Source organism: Macaca mulatta, chromosome X (genome assembly GCF_049350105.2).
Source record: "Macaca mulatta isolate MMU2019108-1 chromosome X, T2T-MMU8v2.0, whole genome shotgun sequence".
NCBI classification, from domain to species: domain Eukaryota; kingdom Metazoa; phylum Chordata; class Mammalia; order Primates; family Cercopithecidae; genus Macaca; species Macaca mulatta.
In genome coordinates, this window is record NC_133426.1 from 158,204,355 (window position 1) to 158,228,288 (window position 23,934).

At 46.4% G+C, this 23,934-nt stretch overlaps 1 protein-coding gene and 2 non-coding genes across 4 annotated transcripts; all 3 read right to left on the reverse strand.

Moving 5' to 3' along the window:
- Positions 1-1,020: 1,020 nt before the first annotated feature.
- On the reverse strand, positions 1,021-22,740 carry GABRE (gamma-aminobutyric acid type A receptor subunit epsilon). 2 transcript variants are annotated; one of them, XM_015128427.3, is made up of 9 exons: positions 22,630-22,740; positions 18,295-18,512; positions 17,779-17,846; positions 10,297-10,517; positions 9,156-9,238; positions 7,718-7,855; positions 3,606-3,758; positions 3,263-3,462; positions 1,021-2,979 (listed from the first exon to the last, which is right to left on the reverse strand). In XM_015128427.3, exons 1-9 carry the CDS (start codon positions 22,683-22,685, stop codon positions 2,596-2,598), a joined length of 1,521 nt encoding a protein of 506 aa, XP_014983913.1. In that variant the 5' UTR covers positions 22,686-22,740; the 3' UTR covers positions 1,021-2,595. The 2 variants fall into 2 exon arrangements, with proteins under 2 accessions (XP_014983913.1, XP_014983914.1); XM_015128428.3 differs by having other exon boundaries at positions 3,252-3,462.
- Positions 6,472-6,552, reverse strand: MIR224 (microRNA mir-224). Its single transcript, NR_032055.1, has one exon. It is a non-coding gene; the product is annotated as a microRNA mir-224 (primary transcript).
- On the reverse strand, positions 7,507-7,591 carry MIR452 (microRNA mir-452). The gene has a single exon (NR_032531.1). It is a non-coding gene; the product is annotated as a microRNA mir-452 (primary transcript).
- Positions 22,741-23,934: the final 1,194 nt, after the last annotated feature.

The window sequence follows — 23,934 nt, forward strand, 5'->3', positions numbered from 1 at the left end:
AAATTATGAATTTTTCTCTAAGTGCAGTATTGGCTGCATGTCATTCATTAATTTTATTTTTTAGATATTATTCACTTAATTATGATTTTAAGTTTTTCCTTTTAAAATAACTATTTATGTGAGCTTCTAAAAATTTACCAATGTAGGGATTTTATGTATTTGTAGGTTTATTATAGTGTGATTAAAAAATCTGGTTTGCACTATTTCTGTGTTTCAAAATCCATTTAAATATGACTGCTTACAAATTTGCATGTCTACATTGCCCAGGAGCCACACTGCCTTTTTTCCTCCCTGTATCTTTAGTGAGGAACTATTTTCCTAGTTCTAAAATTATTCCTTGTATTTTCTGTGAGTTTCTTGCATGCAAAGTGTTTGAGCATCATTCTAAAGACTGTATGGCAAAAATGGCTGTTCAGATATAGCCTTTTTGTCTCCTCTTTGGTTCTCATTACTGTTTCTGAGTTCCTTTAGAGATGGAAGTATCACAGGATGCCAGGGCCACACTTCCCAACATACCTTTAGAGTCTCTTATTTTGAAAGGTGAATCACCCAAGGTGTCCAGGCTTGCTCCAAGCCAAGCCAAGGTATTAGCATTTCTAAGGTCCAGTCCCACTCTACTGTTAAGTCCTTGCCTGACAGGAGACAAATCTCTCCTGTTTTCTGTGCCTCAGAATCCTCATCTTTACATGGTAGAGGAGGGGAATTGTTTGAGTCTGGTGGTCCCTATGAACCGTCTAGTTCTGATAAGGGGGGCTAGAGTGATAGGCAAGGCAAAAGGGACACGGAGCCTGCAGGGGCATAGGAGCAATTAAAGGAATCTGAAAAGGGTGCCACATACCCAGGCACACTTCTCCCTTCATTCCCGTTCCTTACTAATGAGAGAAGGGTACATGGTCCATGCCTGGCAGGTCTGGAAATTATGGATGGGAGAGGGGAGCAAAGATTTGGGTCATGGATTTCAGGTTTAAAACATGGGCTGAGAACAAACTTGAATGCCAGAGAAACCAGCCACACCTTGAATGCTTTGCTGATATATTTATTTACAGATTTCCCCATTTCAGATGATGGTGATAAAAAGTAGATGGAGACCCCACCCTATCCACCCCCTAATAAATTACAGACACAGATTTCACTTAGCATATAGAAGCATTGGGGCATATCCAGATTCATTCCACTGGGTTGCTAGAGCCAGGAGAGATCTGATCCTGGGGGCAGTCTGAGTACCTCAGGCCCAGAGATTGAGCTAAAGAGAGGTCACCATTCTGGGCTCTGCCACTGGTGTGCCAGCAGAGGTGACAGAATAGAACCATGGTGAACTGAGTTGCTTAGCCCTGTCATGTGGTCTAGTAGGCAACAGTGGGCTCTTGGATAGCTTCCAGTGAGATCCACAGTCTCATAGAAATCTGTGCCTCAGGATTTCCATCTGCACAATGGGGATAAGAATCCTGCCCTAAAGATGTCACAGGGCTATCATGAAGCTCCAAATAGACACAATTTGTCAAAGGTGCTTTGCCAAAGTTCCAGTGCCATACAAATTTAAGGGAATTCGATTGATTGATTGTGATCGTTAGAGTGCCTCAGGTATAACAGTGGACTGGTTTATGGGTCCAGGGGTCAAGCAAGTGATAGAACTCCTATGGTGTGCCCTAGGTGGGCACCAATCAATGCCGAGTAATGCCTGCTGCAAAGCCAAGTTTCCTTAGTTTCTTGGCCCCAGGAAGTCACCAAGGCCTAGTGTCTGGGTCAGGGCTAGGCAAAGTCACTGGGGAAGTTACAGAAAAAGTCACAGGGGTGAAAGAGAAGGAAGAAGGTGGCATATAAAGCAGGGAGTAGTTAGTATCATCACACACAAAAATAGGTACCCATTGGATGAAGGGCATTGAATTGGTAGTGTAGATGAAAGATGGAGCCAGAGAGGAGAGGGAGATGTCACAACAGCAGAGAGAGAAGAATGCTGTCCCAAATAGGCTCTCTTGCTGCCCCTACTCCTCCTAAAGGGATAATGCCAGTGTCTATCTATCTGCAGAGAAAGGGGTAGCAGGGAGAGAGAACTGAGAACATAATAATCTGACCAAAGGGGAGGGATCCCTTCCTCCTGTTATACTGCTGCCTAGCATCTTAATGAGGTGTCAGGTATAGGCAAGCAACTAGTCGGTGCACTTTGAGACTGAGGCCAGAACTGGGCCAAAAGCACTACAAAGGCAATAGTGGGCTTCTGGAAAAATGCAGTAATTGTCTGGTTGTCAGCATTGTTGGAAGATAGCTGATCTGCCTGTACTTAGGCATGGTTTTAGGGAGCTGATCACTAGATGGCTACTATTTTTAGCAATGAGCATCACGGATGCTCCTTGAAGAAATGGAAGGTGGCCCATTTTTAATAATTTGAAATGGGCTGCTAATAAGACTCAGTGAATGGGCCAGGTCAGGGAGAGGGGCAGCAAAGACAAATCCTCTGCAGGCTTTTATTTGGAGAATGGGGCAGGAAAAACTCTAGTTGCTCCTGCTGCTGCTGCTGCTTTCCCCCAACTCCCTCGGCAAGGAGCTTGGACCTCCTGGGGAACTGGGTAGGTTGCCCCACAGGGTACCAGCTGGTACCTACAAGTTAAGGCAAACAAGCCAGTAGAGCACATTGAAGAAGAAGAAGGTCACTGGGAAAACAACTCGTGAGTAGTTATCCAGGCGGTAGACATGGATGCAGAGGCGGCCCTGCTGCCAGGTACTGCCCTCACAATCGGGGACCATGCAGAAGTACTTCTTAAAACCCTTGCACCACTCACAGCAGGCCAGCTTGGAGCAGAGACTGTGGGGACCCTCAGGGCTACCTGGGCTAGGGGGCTGCTGGGCTGAGCAAGACGGGCGATCCTCTCCATCACTTCCCTCGGTGGTGACAATCTGGCACACAAAAGCTTCCTGATGTTGGCGGGCACAGGCTCGGGAACGTGCACGGGTACGGGCATGGGCACGGCTATCGATACGAGGCTAAAACGGACAAGGAAAGAAGTGGGGAAAAGTCAAGGGAAGAGAACCCAAGTATAAGTGCTGCCTCCGGATTTTCTGGAAACTGTCTTTGGCACACCATATCCTGGCTTTTCTCCTCCAACTTCTCACCATTACATTAGGAAGTTGATTCAACTCCCCCACCACCCTGGGTAACATTCCATCACTCAGCAAGCTGACCACCCATGTGCCATAACCCCAGTACCCCTGCTAGCATGTCTCCACACTCCAAAGCCTTGCCACCACTCCCATACCCAGCTCATACATGGCGGAGTTTCGGAGAAGCATGGGCTTTTGTCTGGTTGTATATCAGGAAGTTGAGCACAGCAAACTCCAACAGAGCACAGAAGCAGAAGACGAAGCAGATGGCAATATAGAAATCCAAGGCTGTGATATAGGAGACACGTGGGAAATTCTTACGAGAAAAGGTGCCCAACGTGGTCATGGTCAGAACAGAGGTGATCCCTGCAAGAGCACAAGAGTGGAGGTGGGCTCAGTTCCTGACCTATATACGACATAGGTTGAAGGACTCCATGACAAGGCAACTCTGCCCTGGCCCAGCCAATTCCCAGCTATGTGCCTATGCGTATACCTCTTTCTCCTCTTACCTAGAGAGGTCCGGGCTGGAGCAGACTCTGTCTTGATCCAAAAGGAAACCCAGGAGAGCATCGTGGTCACGGAAGAAGGGACATAGTTTTGAAAGGCAACGTAGCCAAACCGCCTGCTCACATTGAAGAAAATCGTCATGACCATGAAGTCACCTGAAAGACACAAAAAACATCACTGCATTACAGTGCTGACATGAGGGTCCCCCTTAACAGGACATGCACAGTAAGGGTCTCACTGTCCTGCTCATAGTATTCCCTAGGATAGAGGCATGATGTTACAATGCAATACATACAAATAGGAGCAGAAGAAGCCCAGAAAAAAGACTGACTGCAAGACCAATGACCAGTTGAGAGCTAAGCCAAGGCCAGAATTTAATAGCTTCTTTCTCAGTTCACTGTCCCACACCCAATGTCTGTCTCTGTAGGTTGGCAAGAGAGTCAAGTGAAAGCAAAAAATCAGTTAGCCTTCTAGATATCATGCCCACGCAGCTGATATCCAGATGGCTGACTGAGGGCTTCATATCCACTGAGGCACATCACACCTGAACTGCTGGCCCTCAGAATGTCCACTCTCAGCAAATGAGACTAGGGAAGTCTGTGCTGTGGTGGAGAAGCACAGAATGCTTTCGGCCTCCTTTCTACACATTCATATGATGGCAAAATGCCTTAGTGAGTGAGCACTGCTCCACAGATGGTCAAAACCAGCACTAGCCTGCTCCCCAAGCTTTTGATGGCTCCCTGTTCCACATGAGCTATATAGACTCAATCCACACTCTGGAATCTGATGCTAAAGGCCCACCATGACCCGGCTCCAACTGACATTTTACACACACACCTTACCCAAAGCCAATCCCATCTGCTCACAGATTTCCTGAGATAGCCTGCAATTTTACACCAATATTCTATCCCTGGACTCTCTTGTCTTAGTCTATGACCCCTAACCCAAATTGAGTGTTTCAGGAAAAGAGAAGAATAAGCTTAAAATGAACATTTCAGTCAGCCCTCCAGAAATCCATTCTGTGGCGTACACATCCACAGGGCAGACTGAGGTCCTCATAGTCACTTGGACATTGTGTCCTTGGTCATGGCTCTCAGACGGTCATGGTTCCTCCAGGACCTGATGACAACCTATATCTCTAGTTGGCATCTTCTTTTGTACCATTCATGCTGCTTTATGCTCTGACACACCCTCCCCAAGCACTCTGCATGCTATCATGACTCCTGGGCTTGTGTGGGCTTTTCTCGGAGCCCAGGACATCATTTTCCACTTTCAGCATCACATTGGAGTTGCAATACTATAGAATTCCTAGACCTATAATTAGGTGGGCTTTTAAGTCCCTTCAAGGCAGGGCTCATGCAGGCCCTGTGGCTTAGCCCCTGCCCATCCAAGGTCAGAACAGCCTGGAACCCAGCAGATACTCAGTAACTCTTGCTCCTGTCAGGCAACAGCTTTGTGAAGCAGACCAGAACACTAACCTGTCCGTGTGTCCTCCTATTTTGGAAAGTGGATCAACTGCCCAGCAGGTTTGGGTGGGCTGGAGCTGAATGAGAAGAGTAGCCTTTCCTACTCACCTTGGCAGCACTGAAACTCAAGGAGCAAGGCTTCTCAGATTCTTCTGGAAAAAGGCAAGGGAGCAACCTGTTGTCAGTGGGAAACCTGTGTGTTGAGTATACCTTTGGGATAGAACTCCTCCAGGGCTGCTGCACGGACCACCCTTGCACTTGCCTACTGGCCAGAACGTATTTATCAAAAGTCCTCTTGCCGTGGGATCTTGACTGCAATTTAAGACACTTCTAATTAGTTATACCCAAGCCCTGCAATATTGCTGGGTTTATATAATATATTCTTGTTGCAAGAGGATTTATTATTCTGTTGGATGATTCTATTTTAATTTTATTTATTCTGGCCAAAAAAGAACCTTTGCGGCTCGTCAAGAGATGCCAATTTGTCTTGAAGGACAAGAGAAAGATGCTAACACACATTTTCTACTTCTTCAGGAGTGAGAGAAGCACGGGTAGGGAAAACAATATACCTGGGGCTGAGGAACCAAAGCAAAAAAATATATGCTAAAGATGGTTTTCTGCTCGAACTCTTATCCTCTGATCAGATAATGGTTGGTCACTGCAGTGTCAGAGGGACACAATTAGAAAGACCATGTCCAGAGGACTGGGACTAGAAGAATGAATGGACCCAAAGCTTTGAAGAATAAGGGAAGAAAAATAAACTAGGGCTATGTAGACTACAACAGACTATGATCCATGCCAGGAATGATAATGCTGATCCTTTAATCTCAGCCCTGTGAAACAGTGGCTGAACTAATGTAAGCTGGATAGTTCCAAGGAAGAAGAACTAAGCCTAATATGTGGAACTTCCAGAGACTCAAATTTCAGATGAACAGGGAGAGTTTTCTAATGAACAGAACTGTCTAGAGAAGAAGGAAACCTCCTTGTAAGACAGTGGATTCCTGACCAGCAATAATATTCCATCAGAGGCTCCACAGCCATCAGTGAAGGACAAGCCACTCCCTGGAGGCAGGGCTGGACTCTCTTAGAACCTCCTGAAGCAGAGATTCTCTGGATCAAGGTCCAAGATGGCCAGAGTAGCAGGCTACCATTGCATTCTGAACCCTTAGGAGCTGAGCATATAAGTATGCTCCAGATAGAGAGACCTGCCCCAGGGTCCAACTGGAAGAGTTTGAGACCAGTCCCAAAGATAACTCTGACATTGAAGGAACCATGTCTCAAGATCAACTAGTCTCCAAACAGAGGAGAAAGAAGACTTCTTTTCTCCTCAAGAATCCTCCTCACTCCCAAGGAGGTCTGGTGCTTACCTACTGTCATCGCTTTGGTGATGATGCTGCCTCTGGGGCTTTGTAGTCACTAGGGCACCATTTTGAAACAATGCACAATCATCTACTAAACGGAACCACTAGTGACTTGAAAGCCCCTGGGCCTTATCTTCTCTGTCACTTTTGATGATGGGTACCCACCAATCTGGGAAAAACTGAGGTGCAGAAAGCCAAGAGGTGGGCCCATGGTTAGCTGGCAGAAGAGCAAGGTAGTAAAACTGCTTCCCCAGAGTCCCCAAGAAAAAAGGCAAGTATTTGTAAGGTAGCCCAGAGCTTTGCCCCTGCCTAATACTGTGCAAGCAAAGCTCTAGTCACATGAGCATGAGCTTTCCCTCAACCAGAGACTGACTCAACAAATGAAACAAAAGCAGATTTTCTGCCTAGTCACATGGTAGCAGAACAAGATGCTGCTCATGACAAATGGCTGGTTGGGTGACTGGCTCCATCCACATTCTGGAAACGATGAGGGCAGTGCCTTCACTGCCCTGAACTTGGTCAGGATGTGTGAAGACTGTTTTCAGGGCTGCTCTGGGAGCTACCCTGGGGAGGTCCCTTGGCTCCTCATTCAGATCACCTAGGAACATAAGTGAAGATGCTCACATCTAATTGGGAACTGAAGTATAAGATACCCAGGACCTTCCCCTTTAGTCTTTGTTAGAGAAAAGGTCAGAAAACCAGTGGTCACTATGTCTATGTTGAATCCACCATGAAGCCTTTGACAAGAATCTGTGCTTTTTAGACTTGTTCCTTTAAGATAAATGTCAATGCAGCAGCCACTGTAGCTGCTGTAAATTCCTCTAGACTTTCCCAGCCTTAAACTAGCTGACATTAGAACTCTAGCCTCCACCTCCCACTACAATGGACTTTGCTTCCCATTCAACCAGATTGGATTGGTTCTGGGTGTGGAGAACTTATAGGAGCTCCATTCCCCAAAGTCATCCAAGAAGGTCAGTGTTGTAACCTTGAAACTGAAGGGTCTGCATGAAAAAGCCAGCTGCACATTCCGACAGCAGCAGAACTTTATCTACTTACCTAACCTCTCAAGGAGCTTGGCAAAGCACTTACTTCTTTGCAGATGAGACTGAGACATAGTTACAAAGTCTCAGTTTCCTCTGCAAACAGTTGTAAGTGCTTAGCAATTATAAGGCAGGAGCCATATCTTACAATATTTCCATGGGATGACTGCAAAGCATTCGTATGGATGGCCATCTCCAGTCATCCCTACCACCTTCCTGGACTTCCACCAAGCCCTGGCACACTTACCAACTGGGGTTGTGATTATTTCAGTTTTGTTGCTCACTCCTGTAAAATCAAATTGGAAGAGCTTCCAGGAATTCTTCTCATTGATTTCAAGCTTGAAATTTTCCCACTTGTAGATCATCTCATTCTCAGGATAGGAAACTGGAAAGCAATGTGAGAAAGAGGGTCATATGAGACTCAGAAGCCCACCTGAGGTCTCCAATAACATGGAGTCAGCCTGCACAATGCCTCGGAGTCCTGTTTCTGGCCTTGCCAGCTGTGGGACCTTGCCTCTCCTACCTCATTGTTGAAGTCCATTCAATGAATGTGTTTACTGAGCATTCCTCAGTATCAGGCCCTGGGCTGGAAATACAGAGATGAGCAAGGCATGAACCCTACCCTCAAGCAATCACATTTAATTTTATAAGACAGTGAGTATACTACTGTGATTTTTGGAGGAGCTCTGAAAAACCTATGTCCACGGAACAGTGGGGAAACAAAGTAGATAAAGATCACTTGGGGACATACGCAGAAAAGACTTCACAAGGCAGGTGATACTCCCATTAAATCTTGAAACTCAAGTAAATATTCTCAATAAGAATGAGTTTGAAGGTGTTAAGGGGCAGCATAGAAAGGTGAACCACCTGGTGTATTGTGGAAAGGCCAAAAGTTCAGGATGGCTAGCTCACAGAGGATGAGGTGCACAGGATTGGGCGGCAGGGTCCAGTCCATGAATGGCCTTGAGGTTCATTCTAAGGAATTTCAAATTGATCCATGAGAGTTAACAGCGGATTTGAGACTAAGAAGTGACTCGATCTAGGTGACCCTTCAGCTAGGTCACTCTGATCCTTCTGTGAGGACAGCATGTTGGCAAGGAGGTTGGTGTAGCAATCCAGACAGAATTAAATTAATACAGGTGAAGCTGTGACAGGGTGCAGAGAAACAGACGGGCATCGACAGAGACTGGAAGGAAACACCAACAGGATGTGCTGATTGATTAGATGCAGGAGGTGAGGGACAGGGAACATCAAAGTTCTTGATTTGGACAACTGGGTGAGTGACGGTCCTCTTCAATGAGACAGATGGGAACCCAGAAGCAACACACTTGTTTTGGTGGTAGAGGTCTGGAGAAGACAATGAATTTCGTTTTGGACATGTGCAGTTTCAAAGTGAAGATGTGGCAAAAGTTCAAGTGGAAGATAACAAAGGCCTAAACCAAGGTAGTGCCAGTGGAGATGGAGAGGAGCAGCCATACTTGAGATACACTTCAAAGGCACGTGGAAGGGATGAGCAACACAGTATTGTTGGCAGGAAAGGAAATGAGGGTGGACGATGGAAGCCCTGCACAACTTAGCAGCATTTTAGGAGAAAAGCAGAGGCAGAAAAATGTAAATGGCAAGGATGAGAAAAAGAAGGAGCCCAGCATGTTTCTGGGGCCCCAGAAACCTAAGAAGGTACTCACAGCTAGAGAAAGATAGAGGGCAAGAGTGAGAATCCATTGGAAATCTGAGCATGTGGAGTGAGCATCCAGCATCAATGGTCATCCTGGAAGGGAGAAAGGAGCCTCATTAGGCTGGCCCTAAGCACTTCCGTATCCACCCAAGTAGTCTAAGGACTACCACCAATGAATGGCCGGAGTCAATTTTTTTGTTTGTTTGTTTGAGACGGAGTTTCACTCTGTCACCCAGGCTAGAGTGCAGTGGCATGATCTCAGCTCACTGCAGCCTCTTGCCTACCAGTCTTAAGCGATTCTCATGCCCTAGCCTCCTGAGTAGCTGGAATTAGCACCAGCACACCCCGCTAATTTTTGCATTTTTAGTAGAGACAGGGTTTTCCCATGATTGCCAGGCTGGTCTCGAACTCCTGACCTCAAGTGATCTGCCCGCCTCAGCCTCACGAAGTGCTGGGATCACAGGTGTGAGCCACCATGCCTGGCCCTCAGTAGAATTTAAGACAAAAAGCTCAAAGGAGAGATAACAAGAGAGAAAAAACAAAACAAAACAAAACAAACAAGCAAACAAACAGCTTAGAACTATCTGGCTACTCTGGGCTCCATCATTAGAGAAACGTATGGACCAACTTCGATCGGCTTTTGTTTTCTCGCCCAGCCTAGTTTCCAAGACCTGCCAACATCCTCCCTACTCTCCCCTACCTTCCTGCCCCCACATGCAATCTTCCCCTGCTGGGCATTCAAGTATCCAACCTGGTCTTAGGTACCTTTGCTACTACCGTGCTGCTGCTCTGCCTGAACAATTTCACCACTGTGGACGTATCTTTATATCCAGTACCCACTTAGGATGGAATTGTCTAGGTAATGCAGTCATACTGGCACATCCTAGTTGGGGGAGCTCTGGACTCGGAGCCAAGTAACTGGGTATCAATTCCAGCTCTGCCACAAACTTGGTGTGTGGTTTTAGCAATATCTTTCTATTTTGAGGCCTCTATATCTGTTACATAAGGGGGCTGGGCTCATGGTCTAGGAAAGCTGGACAGGCCCTTAGAGGTATCATTCAGGATGAGATCTCTGCCCATAGATCTTTAGCTAAAATTATCAGAAGGGGAGAGGGAATTCCAGGAGGTGAGACTCCAGAGGCTTCACATACCTAATTGTGTACAACACCTTGCCATCCTTGTAGATGCGGACCATCTGGTTGGGCATGGTGATCTCATGCTCGTGGGTCCTCTTAGAATTCCTAAAAAAGGTGTCCGGGATCCACAGCTGGCTCACCACATTGCCGTTCAAAACAAGAGACTCAAAGGTGTCGTTGTAACAGAGGCGTTCGTCGTACCAGGTCTGGGAGAAGATGATGTCAATGGTGTATTCCTGGTGGGAAGGACAGAAAAGCACATACTTGGGGATGAACAGAAAAAGGACATTCACATGCAAACATATTGTTTGCCAGTCCCTAACCTAGAATCCTAAAGGCGATGTGGTGAAATGTATTGAGCACTAGACCAGGAAGCAGGAGTGGGATGAGGTCCCTTTTCCCTGCTCAAAGGCTCTTCCAATGTCAGAACTAGAAGGGAATTCAGAGGTTACCAAGCCTAATGATCCCAAATGAGAAGTCAGTCATACCCTGCTTGATTACTGTGAGCAAGGGGAACTAGGTCCTCACATCATGCAGCAGTTAACACAATACTCACACAACTCAGGACAATAGAAAAGTTTGCCCTAAACAAAGCTTCCTACTACTTTCTCTTACAATCCCCATTCTGTTCTCAGGTAACACATAGAGCAGGTCTAGTTTCAATTCCAGAGGAGAGATCTCCAGAAATGGCATGTCATTGAATCTGTCTTTTTTCCATATTTCTGAAGTCATGGTGCATCTTACAATTAACACATATCTTTAATGGAGCATTTCTTATTTTTTCTTGATAGTGGCTTAAATTGGTTATGATCTTAAATCAGAGCCAACATTGAATCAAGGAAAGGCACCTGAAGGTTGCAATCTTGCCCTCCTGAGTCTTTTCTCTGGGGTAGACATTCATGACTAAAAGTTTTCGGCTTCAACAACCCAACCACTGGTTTTACCAATAGATCTGCAAGGATTGCACAGTCAACTGACAGTCTACTCATAGGCAACCCTTTTCACCAAAGTGTGGTAGTACTTGTTAGTACTTGGTCCATAGCACTACTACTCACTTTGTGCTGTGTTTATCCTACAAGGTCAACCACACATTTTAAAATGATTCCACACTTTGGGAAAGTGTTGCCCAACAGAATGGCAAGTGTGACTATGGTCCATGCAAATCTTACTGACATGGAGCAAATTGAAAGACACTACTGGATAAAACTGAAATCTAGAGCACCTTGCTGGTCACACCATAGTCAAGACTACTGGATTAATGCAGTTGAATTAAGGAAGCCTATGGTCACTAGGTATACATGATCAACGTGAACATAACAATGGGATAGGTGAGATTTGGTAATCTTTAAAGGTACTGTTAGCTCTAATGTTATAGATTCTGAGGATTTTCATTAGCACATGTTTAAGGTTTGTGTGTCACCACAACTATCCAGTTGTTTTTATGTTTCCTTATAAGTGAGAGTAAGAGAACATTTCACTTAGGTAAGCAATAAGACAACATAGGACTGGATCACTAAAAATGACATGTCTGTACACTATGCCCACACTTGGAAATATAAACATGGAATTATGTCAAAATAAAAAAGATTAGAAAATACCCAGAAGACACTGACTGACACCACAGAAAACTGAATGTGCCCTACAAATAAATGATTTCAAGGTAATGTGGAGGCAAGGAGAACTGTTAGACTCTAGTGACAATTAGTGTCACTTTTTTTTCTGTAGAATTGTTTCCATTTATAATCAAAGTCTTAAATAAATGTTCTTGTGACCTTGGCTAAAACTTGCATCTTTCCCTGTTATCCTCTTTGTTAAATGGGAGACTATAAATAATTTGTAAATGCCCCCCACCTCAAAAAAACTGCCCTGTTTCCAGAGCTTACATTGAGACTGTCCCTTTACCAGTGGGCAAAGGCTCCATGCCATTCTGTGATGGGCTTATCAAGTAGATGGACTCTTTGGAATTCACTTAGGTTTGTACAGAGGAAGGCGGCATGAGTTTGGCTGTAGGAGTTTTCTATTTCCAGGTGTTCCAAAATAAAATATAATTCCCAACTAGGTCACAGTCTCAGAGGATAGATTTCATCTAGAAACAGACAGGCAATGGTGGCTTAATTCCATGGACTGGGCTCTTCATCTTATTGCTCCTGTGTAGGCTGTGATGCTACTCCAGCCAGGTCAACACCCTCTCAGTCCCCACATTTCCACAGTAAGTCAAACATCCCAGCTCAAAATTGTTTTAAAAATTTACAAGCACACACACCGTTGATTGCATACAGTGAAGTTTCCCCTTTCAGATTTTATCTGGGGAGCACAAATGTTAATTAACCCCAATCCTTCATTCTCCAGAATTACAATAAAAATGAAGTGTTTTGCAGGCCAGGCGCCATGGCTCAAGCCTGTAATCCCAGCACTTTGGAAGGCCACTTCTGGGAGGGCAGATCACGAGGTCAGGAGTTCAAGACCAGCCTGGCCAACATGGTGAAACCCCGTCTCTACTAAAAATACAAAAATTGGCTGGGTGTGGTGGCGGGCACCTGTAGTCGCAGCTACTTGGGAGGCTGAGGCAGGAGAATTGCTCGAACCTGGGAGGCGGAGGTTGACGTGAGCGGAGATCACGCCACTCTACTCCAGCCTGGGTGATGGAGTGAGACTCCATCTCGGGTGGAAAAAAAAGAAGAAAGAAGTGCTTTGAGTCACAAGAGAAACGTCTATTTAGTCTCATGTTCTTTAAACAAAGAGAATCTTTTTTTTCTTTCACTTATTTTTTTTTTTTTTTACTTTCAAATAAGTGCTGTAAACTCTGAATGTGTGGTGTGTACGTGTGCATAGATATATCCATGATTTTTCGGTCTCCAGATATTGTCTGTCCCATAAAATGTTTGTTAAACATCAACAATGATATTTAATAGGAAGAAGCTAGAAATTTGCACCACTGGTGTTGAAGGGAGGAAAAAACCCTACTACAATAGAACTCCAAGTAGCTCGAACAGCAAGTACCACAAGTAGGCCAAGGCAGAACTCTGAGTTATTTTAGAGATAAGGAAACTAAGGCTCTATAAGAAAGGGGGCTATCCAAAGTCACACAAATAGTCAATGGCAGCCTGGCCCTGGGATGGCTTTCACTTGCACCAACAATCTCTTTAGGTACCAAGGTCCAATTTTCTCTGCAGAATCCCTAGGTCTTTCCGCTGAGTTCTTCTGCATCAAACAATGCATACCCACAACCATGGAGGCAGGCACGGCCCTCAGGGAAGAAATCAAGAAAATCCCTGATTGCCTTTGCTGCCCAGGACAAAAGACTGTAAAAGCAGCCACCAAACTGCTGGGAGCCAACCATGGAAGGGAAGACTGAGAATGTTCCCTGGAGTAGGCCAGATAAGCAGACAGAAAAGAGCTGGTAGAACCTGGCTCCCATTTGTATGAGAGCCTCTGACCCCACCCTGCCCCACCTGCCTCCACAAATAGCCTTCCAAGTGTCTCTACAGTCCCAAGTGGCTGGCAGTTTAAACCTGGCCAGCAGAGCCTCCTTCATTCCCAGGCCTTGCGAACTGCTTGGTAGCCAGTGGGAAGCCTTTCCCTCTGCACTCACACTGTGCTTATGCTCTATGTTATGAAGTGTTCAAATGAGCATTTATTTCTATTTGAAAATTGTAAGTTCATTACATATCAATTGATAACTAACACTTCACTTTTTCCCCAGTTTGACAAACGAGCTTGCCATGTACATCTCTTTTAGCTCAGCCGAAACTCTAGAAATTCAGTGTTTTGGAACTAGAATCAACTGCGATAATTACCACAGCAAGAAAAAGCGTTACTAACTATTGATGCTACAATGCGCAGTGATTCCCAGATTGTTCATTGCCTTTTAATCTCAGACTGGGTGTTACAAAACCGTGCACTCAGGTTTTCTTCCTGGAGGACAAGGCCTGCTTTCTACACAACATCTGACTGAAAGGTGTTGAAACTCCCCTCAAGCAGTTACACCAGCCATGTACCCAATGCTGGGACTCACATTTCTGAGAAGGCTCAGTTTCCTCAAATGTAAAACAGGGATCCATGTCCTAATGGCAGTTTTGGCTTCCATGCAGGTTGTCATGAGGATCCAAGGAGACAAGAATGTACTGGGTACTGGCCTGTTCTGTGACTGTGTGGCAGAGACATGCGTCCCCTCATTACCAAGTACACCACAGAACAGGGACCTCCCACAGCTTTAAAGAACTATTTGGAACCATGTAGAATGCAAGACATTTCAGGACAATTTAACACCACATGTGAGGGTTTAGAATTTTCAAGACACTTGGCTCAGGCTAAAGTGCCACCTTACTGGCTAAAGAAAATAAAGTTGTTGGCTCTTTTCTGAACGAGTCCTGTGTTCCATGCTAGGTTTGGTGACTGCTGGGTTATTAGACTATATCCTTCAAACATTGTCAGGTGAGGCCACTGCTGGCAGCATGAATAGCCATGGAGCAAGGAGAGACAGGGCATTCAGCTACTGTGAGTGGGGCTACTGCTCTGCTACAAGGGCTCTTGTAGATAGAAATTGATTTCCCAAACAGCAAGGAGATTTGAGTCACAAATTCTCCACTACTCTTCAACTTTACAGGATGCTCTATCTTACTCAGAAAGCAAACCAAGGCAACTTAGCGCCCTTTTCTCCATTTGTCAATGTGTGTGTTCTCTCCATTCTACCTAAGGAAATTTAGCCACCACCAATTGGGTGGAGATTGACATGTTAAAGAAGGAGCAAACCAGCTTGTTGGAAATTAGACTGATTACTTCCAAATAAGGTTGGCAGTGCCTTAAAGTCAAGCCAAAGGAGCAGAGAACTAGAAGAAAGGAACAAATAAACAGCTATGCAAATTTCTGGGAGCCATGAGGTTACTGTGGACTGAGCACTACATTTGGCTTTTGGCATGCTAAAGAGGAGAGGCAGAGACTGCTGCAGGAGGCTCTCTGCCCAGCTAGAATAGCATCCTGAGCCACTTTCCCCACTCCTACACCAATGACCTGAAAGGGTCAACAATGACAACAATGGTGGGACCACAAGCCCTCAACCTCTGGTTCTTGCACAGAACTTAGTGTTTCTTAGTTTATAAACAATACTAGCAAAACTAATTGCTAAATTCATACCCTTTTTAAAAAAGGTAAACTGCAACACAAAAAGGAGACTACAATTCTCATAGTGGTAAACACGCTGGTAGCAGCAAAAAGTAAATCTGATTATCAAGGAAAGAGTCAAAAAAAAAGAAAACCCCACCAATTTTAAAATGTAAACAGAAACTCAAAAACATCTATCTGCTCTTATGCTTCTGTTCTTCCTTGTTAGTTCTCAGCAACTCAATTCTAGGAGTTGCTCAAAAGAAGAACATCATGATCATGTGTAGCAGGCAGACTCTTAGATGTCCTCCAATGTTCTTCACTTCCTGGTGTTTGTGCCCTTCTGTAATCCCCTCCACTTGACTCTGGGATGGACCTCATGATTTGTGTCTGATAAGAATACCACAGAAGCAATGGGATGTCACTTCTAAAATTAGATTATAAAAAGTCTGTGATTTCAATCTTGAGCACCTTCTCTCATACTCTTCCTCACTCTGAAGGAAGCCAGCTACCATATTGTGAGCTACCCTGTGGATAGGTGCCCATGGCAAGGATAGAGGGAGACCTCCAGACCACAGCCAGAGAGGAACAGAATCCTGCCAATCCTGTGAGTGGTCTTGGAAATGGATCCTCCCTCAGTTGAGCCTTCAGATGAGACTCCAGCCCTAGCTGACACCTTGATTACAGGTTTGTTAGAGACCCTGAAACAGAGAACCCAGCTAAGCCATGCCTGGATTCCTGACCCACACAGACTGTGAGATAATGATTGGTTTTTTTTTTTTTTTTTTTGAGACGGAGTCTCGCTCTGCCGCCCAGGCTGGAGTGCAGCGGCCGGATCTCAGCTCACTGCAAGCTCCGTCTCCCGGGTTTACGCCATTCTCCTGCCTCAGCCTCCCAAGTAGCTGGGACTACAGGCGCCCGCCACCTCTCCCGGCTAGTGTTTTGTATTTTTTTAGTAGAGACGGGGTTTCACTGTGTTAGCCAGGATGGTCTCGATCTCCTGACCTTGTGATCCGCCCGTCTCGGCCTCCCAAAGTGCTGGGATTACAGGCTTGAGCCACCGTGCCCAGCCATGATTGTTGTTTTAAGACACTATGTTTTCGGGATAATTTGTTACATAGTAAGGCATAAGTAGTGTGCCTGAAGAATCAGGCAGCCAAAGTCTCATGGTTGGGGGTTGGGGAACCTTGCTCTTCCACTTAGCCTATGTAAACACCTTGATTTTCCATGAAGGTTAACTTAGCTTTGAGGGTCTATTTGCAAGGCCCATCTCAGAGCCAAGGCTCTAAGCTCACCCAGTCACATGGCACTTTTTGGGTACCTGTGAGTATGCTAAAATTTTGTTTGCCTTGGGCCAAGAGATCTGTGGCTGTGATGGAGTTGCTTACCACAGCCTTCCTCAGTGTCAGGCTCTACAGATGCAAGTGATTCTTGCAGAGCATCTTTCATCACTCATTTGCTTAGGTAACATATACTGAGCCCTTGACATCAAGGAGCTCATGGAGGAGACAGCAAGGCCAACAGACCACAGATAATTACAATGAAATGATGTAGGGAAGATCAGGTAAACAACTGTGATAGAAGCTAGAAAGATGTAACTGCCAAAGACAGGAATGTGGTGTGAGAAAGAAAGGAGCAATTAATAAGTGTGGAGGTCAGGGGAGATGCCGTGAATGAGATGCGGTCTGAGTTAGATACTGAAAAAGAAGGCAGCTGACAAGTAAGAAAGTGGAACAATGGCATACCAAATAGAAAATCACTTGAATGAAAGCTCAGAGGTACAAGGTGGTCTGGGAATGCCAATATTCTAGTGTGACCAAAGCACATGGTCTCTAAAAGGGTGAAGAGGAATACAACCATGGAGGGCCTTGAACTGCATATAATAAGCAGTGCTGGGACTGCAGGAGGAGCATCACTTGGGAGGCCAACTTAGTAGGTGGAGTAGGTGTTTTCTAGGTGGGAGATGATGAAAGCTAAATGGGGGCAGTGCTGACACTATGATTATATGAGTGGAAAAGGAAAGAAGGAAGTAGAACAAAAATATAGAAACAGTCTTAGAGCAAGAGCTAGTAACTTTAGACTTATGTCCATACAAATAATTATCATAAGAAAAGAGGCATTCCATTGTGGTATTTAAAATTGCTTTATTATTTTTATTTTGAATGAAAAAACTGGAAGATATGGTCATGATTCTGAAGATCCTCTTCAAGTAGCAAGGGACTTACCTTTTCCAGTCTCATTCTCAAGCCAGTGGTTAAAAAAATCCCTTCCTCCCTCCAGAAATAAATTATTGGAGTTGTTACAGAAATACAGAGCAGAAAGCAGAAGTCTGTGGAAGGCCCTATAGGTCAGCCCCTGGGCTTCTAGGAAATACTGTAAGAAAAGCTTAGTACTCACCATGTCCAGGATAGAGAGAGGACCAAGGCTGTTGACGGAGATCTCAACAGTGACCACAGTGGGCTTCTCTGTAAGATAAGCAGAAGCAGCAAAGGGTAAGTGTCAAACAGGGGCATGGGACAGGGGAGGAAGTAGTCAGAGGGGATGAAAGGGGAGTCAAGTAAGTGTTGGACCACACAGTTTCAGCATCTAATCCTATTTCTTTATTTGTTCTTTCATGGCAAAACCAAGCTCACGGACTGTTAAGAATTGGACATACATCTTGAAGATCAAAAATCTAGTTTAGTCCTCTCATTTTACCATTGGAAAAACTGAGGGCAAGAGAGGGAAAAGTCTTGATCAAGGTCAATGACACTGCTGAGAATAGAGTTAATATCTCTTACCTGACAGGTCAACAGCAGATATTCCTGTCCATGTGCATGGCACCTTCTGTTACTGCTCAGGTCCATTCTCCCTGCCTATACCCTCAACCCCTGGACCCTCTAAGGAGGGGAAGAACTTTGTTCTGCCACTCACCTCCAATGCCAGGGCGCAGTTTGTGGTCATAATTACTCAGGATAGTGTTCAGGATGCGAGAGGCTTCTGGCAGTTTGCCAGCTCTGCGCCCAGTCTCGGTCTTAGTTGACTTTGTTTCCTCAGAGAACAGCTTATTTTCCAGAGGCTGGGGCGGGGGTCCATAGACGACATCATGGGCAGAGGCTTCATTCTTTGATTCAGTCTGAGGTCCCTCGACCCTAGAACATTCAAACGAAAAATGAAGCTCTGCCCTGCAGTCTGTAGGGGCCCCAGCTAGTGCTTCTTGGGACAGAAGCAAACCGAAACAAGTTTTCAACACAGAACTTAGTTAAATTGTGACTGGTAACAGCAAATTATAAGATAGTGACAGATTAGGTTTGTGAATTTCTTTTAAATCTTGCTGCTCTTTGGGGACTTTCTATGCTGTCCTTCTTTTATGATAACTCTTTTATTAAAAAAAAATAAACAAAAGCAAGACCTAGATTTTAAAAGAATGTTCCACGTGAAATGAAGAGGGCATTTATGTCTGAGCGCTGGCCCACTGTGACTAGCCTTGGCCTCTAGTCGGCCTGACGAGCACCAACTGGGAGTGAGGAGCAGGCTGAGGGCCAAGGCTGAGAGGAATTCTTGCGAAAGCCAGAGTGGCCTCTTCCAGAGAGGACCAGAAAATTGTGGGAATATTTTGCAGTTTTGTTGGTTGTGTAATACTCGTTGCACTGGGGGCAGGGGAAGGAGATGAAGAGAAGGAGGCTAAAGAGCAGCCTTTGTGGGTGTCTAAACAGGAAAGGCAGGAGTCCTCCACCCACAGACAGCCATCCAGGAACTGACTGCCCAACAGGAGTCCACCCTGAGCTCCACAGCCATGCACCACAGCCAAGTAAAAGAAGAAGATTAGTAAGAATAATTGAATTAAACAAAAATGTTAAAGGCCATCTGCCAAAGTATGAAACTCACCGACGGTGTTAGAAGTCCGGATAGTGCTGCCTTTGCTGGGAGGCAGTGACAAAGGGGGCTTCTGAGGTCCTGCTCACGTTCGGGTTCTTGATTTGGCTTTCTTTACACCGCTGTGGTCATATTCTGACAACTCATCAACTGTACACTTATGATTTGAGCACTTTTCTGTATACATGTTCTAATTCCATAAAAACGTGTTGTAAAAAATCAAAATGCCCCACCTGCTAATATCTGGATCTCATTTTATTTAAAAGCAAACTCTTAAAAAACAAACAAATCATTTATGACATAATAGGAGAGATTTGAACACTGAGTGGATAGTTGAGGCATGAATAAATTATTCTTAAATTTTTGGTGTAATTATGGTATTTTCTTATGCTTGTGAAATCTTTAATGACTAGAAATACATACTAAAACAATTACATATAAAATGATATGATGTCTGAGATATGCTTCAAGACAATCTAAGTCGGAATTGGAGAGTGGGTGGGGTAAAAGAAAATAAGAGTGGCCATGAATTCACAAACAATGGGGGTGGGGATGGCTACATGGAGATTCCGTGTACTGTTCCCTCTGCCTTTATATGTCTTTAAAAAATATATAATTAAAAGTCTTTTAAAAAGCCATCATCCCATATTAATCTGTGATATTGGAAGGCAGGAGAGTGGTTTCCTTTGGGGAGGAAAGTGTACAGGGACAAGCATTTTGGAGATGCATGTGTGTGTGTGTGTGTGTGTGTGTGGTAAGGGGATTGCAATGCTGTATTTCCTGATCTAGGTGTTGGTTACATGGGCCTGTTTACTTTGTGAAAATCCACTGAGCTGTTCACTCATGATGTCTATGCTTTTATACTGGCATGTCACACTTCCAAAATGATTTTTTTTTAAGCCATAAGGCAATTTGTTTCCTAAAATAAGGGGTAAACAGGGCAAGAGACATTGGCATGATCCCTGTATTGCAGACCAAGGGACTGCCAACTTGGGCAGCAAAATGCATTTTTCTGCAGTATTTCAAGCTGTTAGAATTGCTTAAGTGGCATACAGATGTGCCAAATCCACACCATTTCTCATGTCTGAAGTGGCTACTTCCCATTGTGGGCTGGGGAAGAACTGGACTTCGAAAATACAGTTTCTACTTTCAAATGCCATATTTAGAAGATGTCTTCTTTTCCTGAGGCCAAATTCCCAGTCATCTCAAAAGATAAGGGCCAGTGACTATGGGAAGTGAGGAGGGAAAATGGAGACCTGAGACCCTGCAAAATAAGTGATGTGGCTGGAAACATGGCACAATCAGAACCGGCAGCAGTGGTAGACTGAGCACTGCCAGACAGGACCACCTAAAAGCCTGAAGCAGCCCCTCCCAGATGTCTGAAATCCATGGACAAGATCCTCCCAGCTGCCCCATGTTTAAAAGTGCAGAGGCAAACAGATAAACCCGAAAGCACCGAGACCACCAAAGCCCTCCTGCCCCTAGACTAGGTCTGCAATGAAAATGATAGCAGAGGGTCATAAGGTGGCTTTAATCCTAAAATTGGCTTTTGCCAGTTAAAAACAAACAAACAAACAAAATAAAACCTCATCCTGAGGTCTTTGGGGTTAAAGAGCTGCTGACAATGCATACCTTTCCCCAGTCAGCCATTAAGCTCACTTTCGGGGCTAGAAAGAATAAAAACTTGAAAAACACTCATACATTGGAATAGTGGGATTTTCCAGGGGAGTTTTTCAGGCATTCACATGTCTCCAGACACAATGGTCCAGCATGAAGTTGAATCTCTGCACTACCCCCTCCCAAACAGTCGACTGCTGGTGGCGTGAGAAGTGGGGTGGGGGTGGGGGGCATAAGAAAAGATGTTGGATTTTTATCTAAATCAGATCTCTTTTTCATTATACAGATGGACCAACTGAGGCCCAGAGAGAGGAAGGACTGTGCCCCAAGTCACACAAATAATTTGAGGCTAAGCCTGGACCAGAGAGAGGTCTTGTGGTTCACTGTGGCCCAGTACACCCCATTGTCACCTCCCCAGCTCTTTCCTAGCACCACAGGTTGCTATGCTTGAAGAGTAGTTTCCATTTCCCCAGCCCCCTTTCCCTGCTGTTTTCCTCTCTGACCCCCCCACTTCTTATTTCCCCCATCCCAGAGCCATCTTTTGCCCTAGCCAGTCACCATGTCAGCTTTCTCAACTAGTCCAAATTCCATTTGGAGGGATGTGGATGACTGGAAATTGCTAGCACGCATAGAAAAACATTTACCAAGCTCTTGCTGAGGCTAGCCCCACTCCAGGGCATCAGTGAGCCAGCAGGGAGCCACACATCCCCTTCTCTGAAGAGCTAACGCAATCTCGGGTAGGGAAAGAAGTCACCCCCGCTCCCCACAACAGATAAACAAGACACAAGCCCAGTGCCATGGAAACTTCAAGAAAGCTCCACAGATCAGGAAGCTCGCAAACTTGTGACACTTCACACCCAGCAGGAACCATCTCAAAAACAACAACAACAACAACAAAAAAACGAAGCAGTCATCTTCCACCCCAAAAAGCAAGAAATCTAGGGGACAACCTTCCTAGCCAAGTCTCAGGGCGAGGAGAAGGTGTGAGGGAAGATGGTTGTTCAAGGGAAACCTGAAAAGGGAGAAGGGGATTGAAATCTAGGACCCAAACCACAGACTTCAGAGGAGAATAATATTCCTGGCCTCTGGCTCCAGTCTACCCAAGGCCCAGCAGGGTGTCTAGGGATGAGTTAAGGAAGGGGGAGGCCGTCAGCAGTGGGGAGGGGTATAGCTGGTGCGGGAGCCCTTAGACTAAACCAAAGCTCCTGCCTGAGACTGGCACCAATAGGAGCAGCGACATGGGAAGCAAGGAAAGTCAGAGTTGCCTGGCGCAGTGCCTGGAACTCAGTAGGCACTCTTAAAAAAATGTGAGCAGCAGAGAACAGACGAGGCAACACTTACACATTTTTGGCGCAGTTAAGCTCCCTCAGCCCGCGCACCGCCTTCTCGAAATGCACCCCCGACCCCCCAGTAGCTGAAGCCTGCCCTGGCCGGTCCCCCCCGGGGCTGCTCCCCTGTTCCTGCGCAAGACTCCTAGAAGGAGTGCTTGTCACCAGGCCATCGCAGTGCTTCTGAGAGCGGGAATCCGAGAACGGGGGTCCCGTCTTCCTTTTGGAGATCCCCTTCAAGGACCCCGGGAATCCATCCTACAGTGAACCGGGCGGAGGCTGGCGCGCATCGATGGCACGCAGTACTCAGCCAGCCCGCGCTAGGGCCGGGGCAAGGCGGGCGCGGGGCTCGAGGAACGCGGGGCCGCAGGGATCCCGGGAGCCGTCCCTGCTCCCAGGGAGAGGGGCTGGGCGCGAAGGGCTCCCGGGTCCCGGGATGGAGACTCACCTCGATTGAAGGATCAATAAGATGCCTAGGAGGACTGGAAGAACTTTGGACAACATTTCCGCGGAGACCGGAGCGACCACCTGTGCGGAGGTCGCGGTTCACGGTCTGTACGCACTGAGCGCTGTGCGGAGGGTTTTGCTGGGCTCCAACTTTCACTCCTCCCACTCGCCCCGCCCCGTCCCGCGCTCCCCGCCCCGCGCTCCCCGCCCCAGGCCCGCCCCCAGCCCCGATGGAAATCTCCGACGACGTGACGGCTGCTGCCGTGGGGAGCGGGGGAGGCTCGCGCGGGCGCTGGTAGGAGGCGGGAGCCCTGTTGCTGCGGCCCCCAGTCCCCCCGCCGCCACTGCAGCACTGCCAGACAGCCAGGGGCGGGGGAGGGGGAGGGAGGAGGCGGCGAGCCAGCGGCGCACGGCCTGGGCGGAGGAAACTCGCGGCCCCACGCTGTGGCCGGCAGGGAGCTGCTTCAGGGACAAGATGCGGGGCTGGATGTGCTTACGCCCCAGAGGCGACCCCCTCCTGCCCGTTGGCGCGCCGCGGGGTCAAACTGTGCTCTCCAGCCGTGGCTTCCTCCCCGCCACCTGTTGCACCCCATTGCTTCCCCAAGTCTCCTGGCTTCAACCTAGCTGCCTCTCTGGTTTTCCCAGCTCTCAGCCCACAATCTTCAGTCTTTCGAAATACAAGTCTTGTCGTATAAAGGAAGCCGGGTAACTCAGCACCTTCCTTGGCATACGGAAGAAGAGAGACAGGGGTCTCCCCAGCAAGCTCTGATGTGAGGTACTCCACAGGGCAAATTCCCAGGTATTTGGGGGCAGGGAGGACCCGCCAACAGAGGACCCGGCAGAGACATTCACTGGAGAATTTTCTCTGAACCCCAAGAGGACACTGCCACAATGTGGCTCCCGCTTTGGCCCCAGAGGCTGAGTGTGAGAGGGACCACTTGGAATAGAGGAGGCTTTGGAAACCTCCTTAAGACTGGATGGCCGAATCTTTCTGGAGACTTGGCACCAGGTGATAGCAGAAGACATGAGAAGGCACAGAGAGGGAAGGGGCAGTGCCCCTCTTCAGGGGAGACATGTCAAGAGTCTCAAGCATACTTGGACTTCATCTTCTTTACCTAGATCCTTCTGATTTGCTTCAGAAAGAGAAGGAATGACAAAGATTTGTGTACCAAGCTGGTGCCAGACACTAGCAGCATCCTCACCTGTTGCTCTTGAAAGGGCTGTGTGCATCCTTGAAGAGGCTTAGCTCTATCACACTCATCTAAAACACCCTCTTCACCACCCCACCTCCCAAGCATATCACTCT

Coding starts and splice junctions, on each gene's coding strand:
- GABRE (XM_015128427.3), bottom strand. CDS start 22,685: ATGTTGTCCAAAGTTCTTCCAGTCCTCCTAGGCATCTTATTGATCCTT. Junction 9,239..10,296: donor AAGGTGTTGTACACAATTAG/GTATGTGAAGCC, acceptor TCTCCCTTCCAG/GATGACCATTGATGCTGGAT. Junction 2,980..3,262: donor CTTCTCCGAAACTCCGCCAT/GTATGAGCTGGG, acceptor TGTCCGTTTTAG/CCTCGTATCGATAGCCGTGC.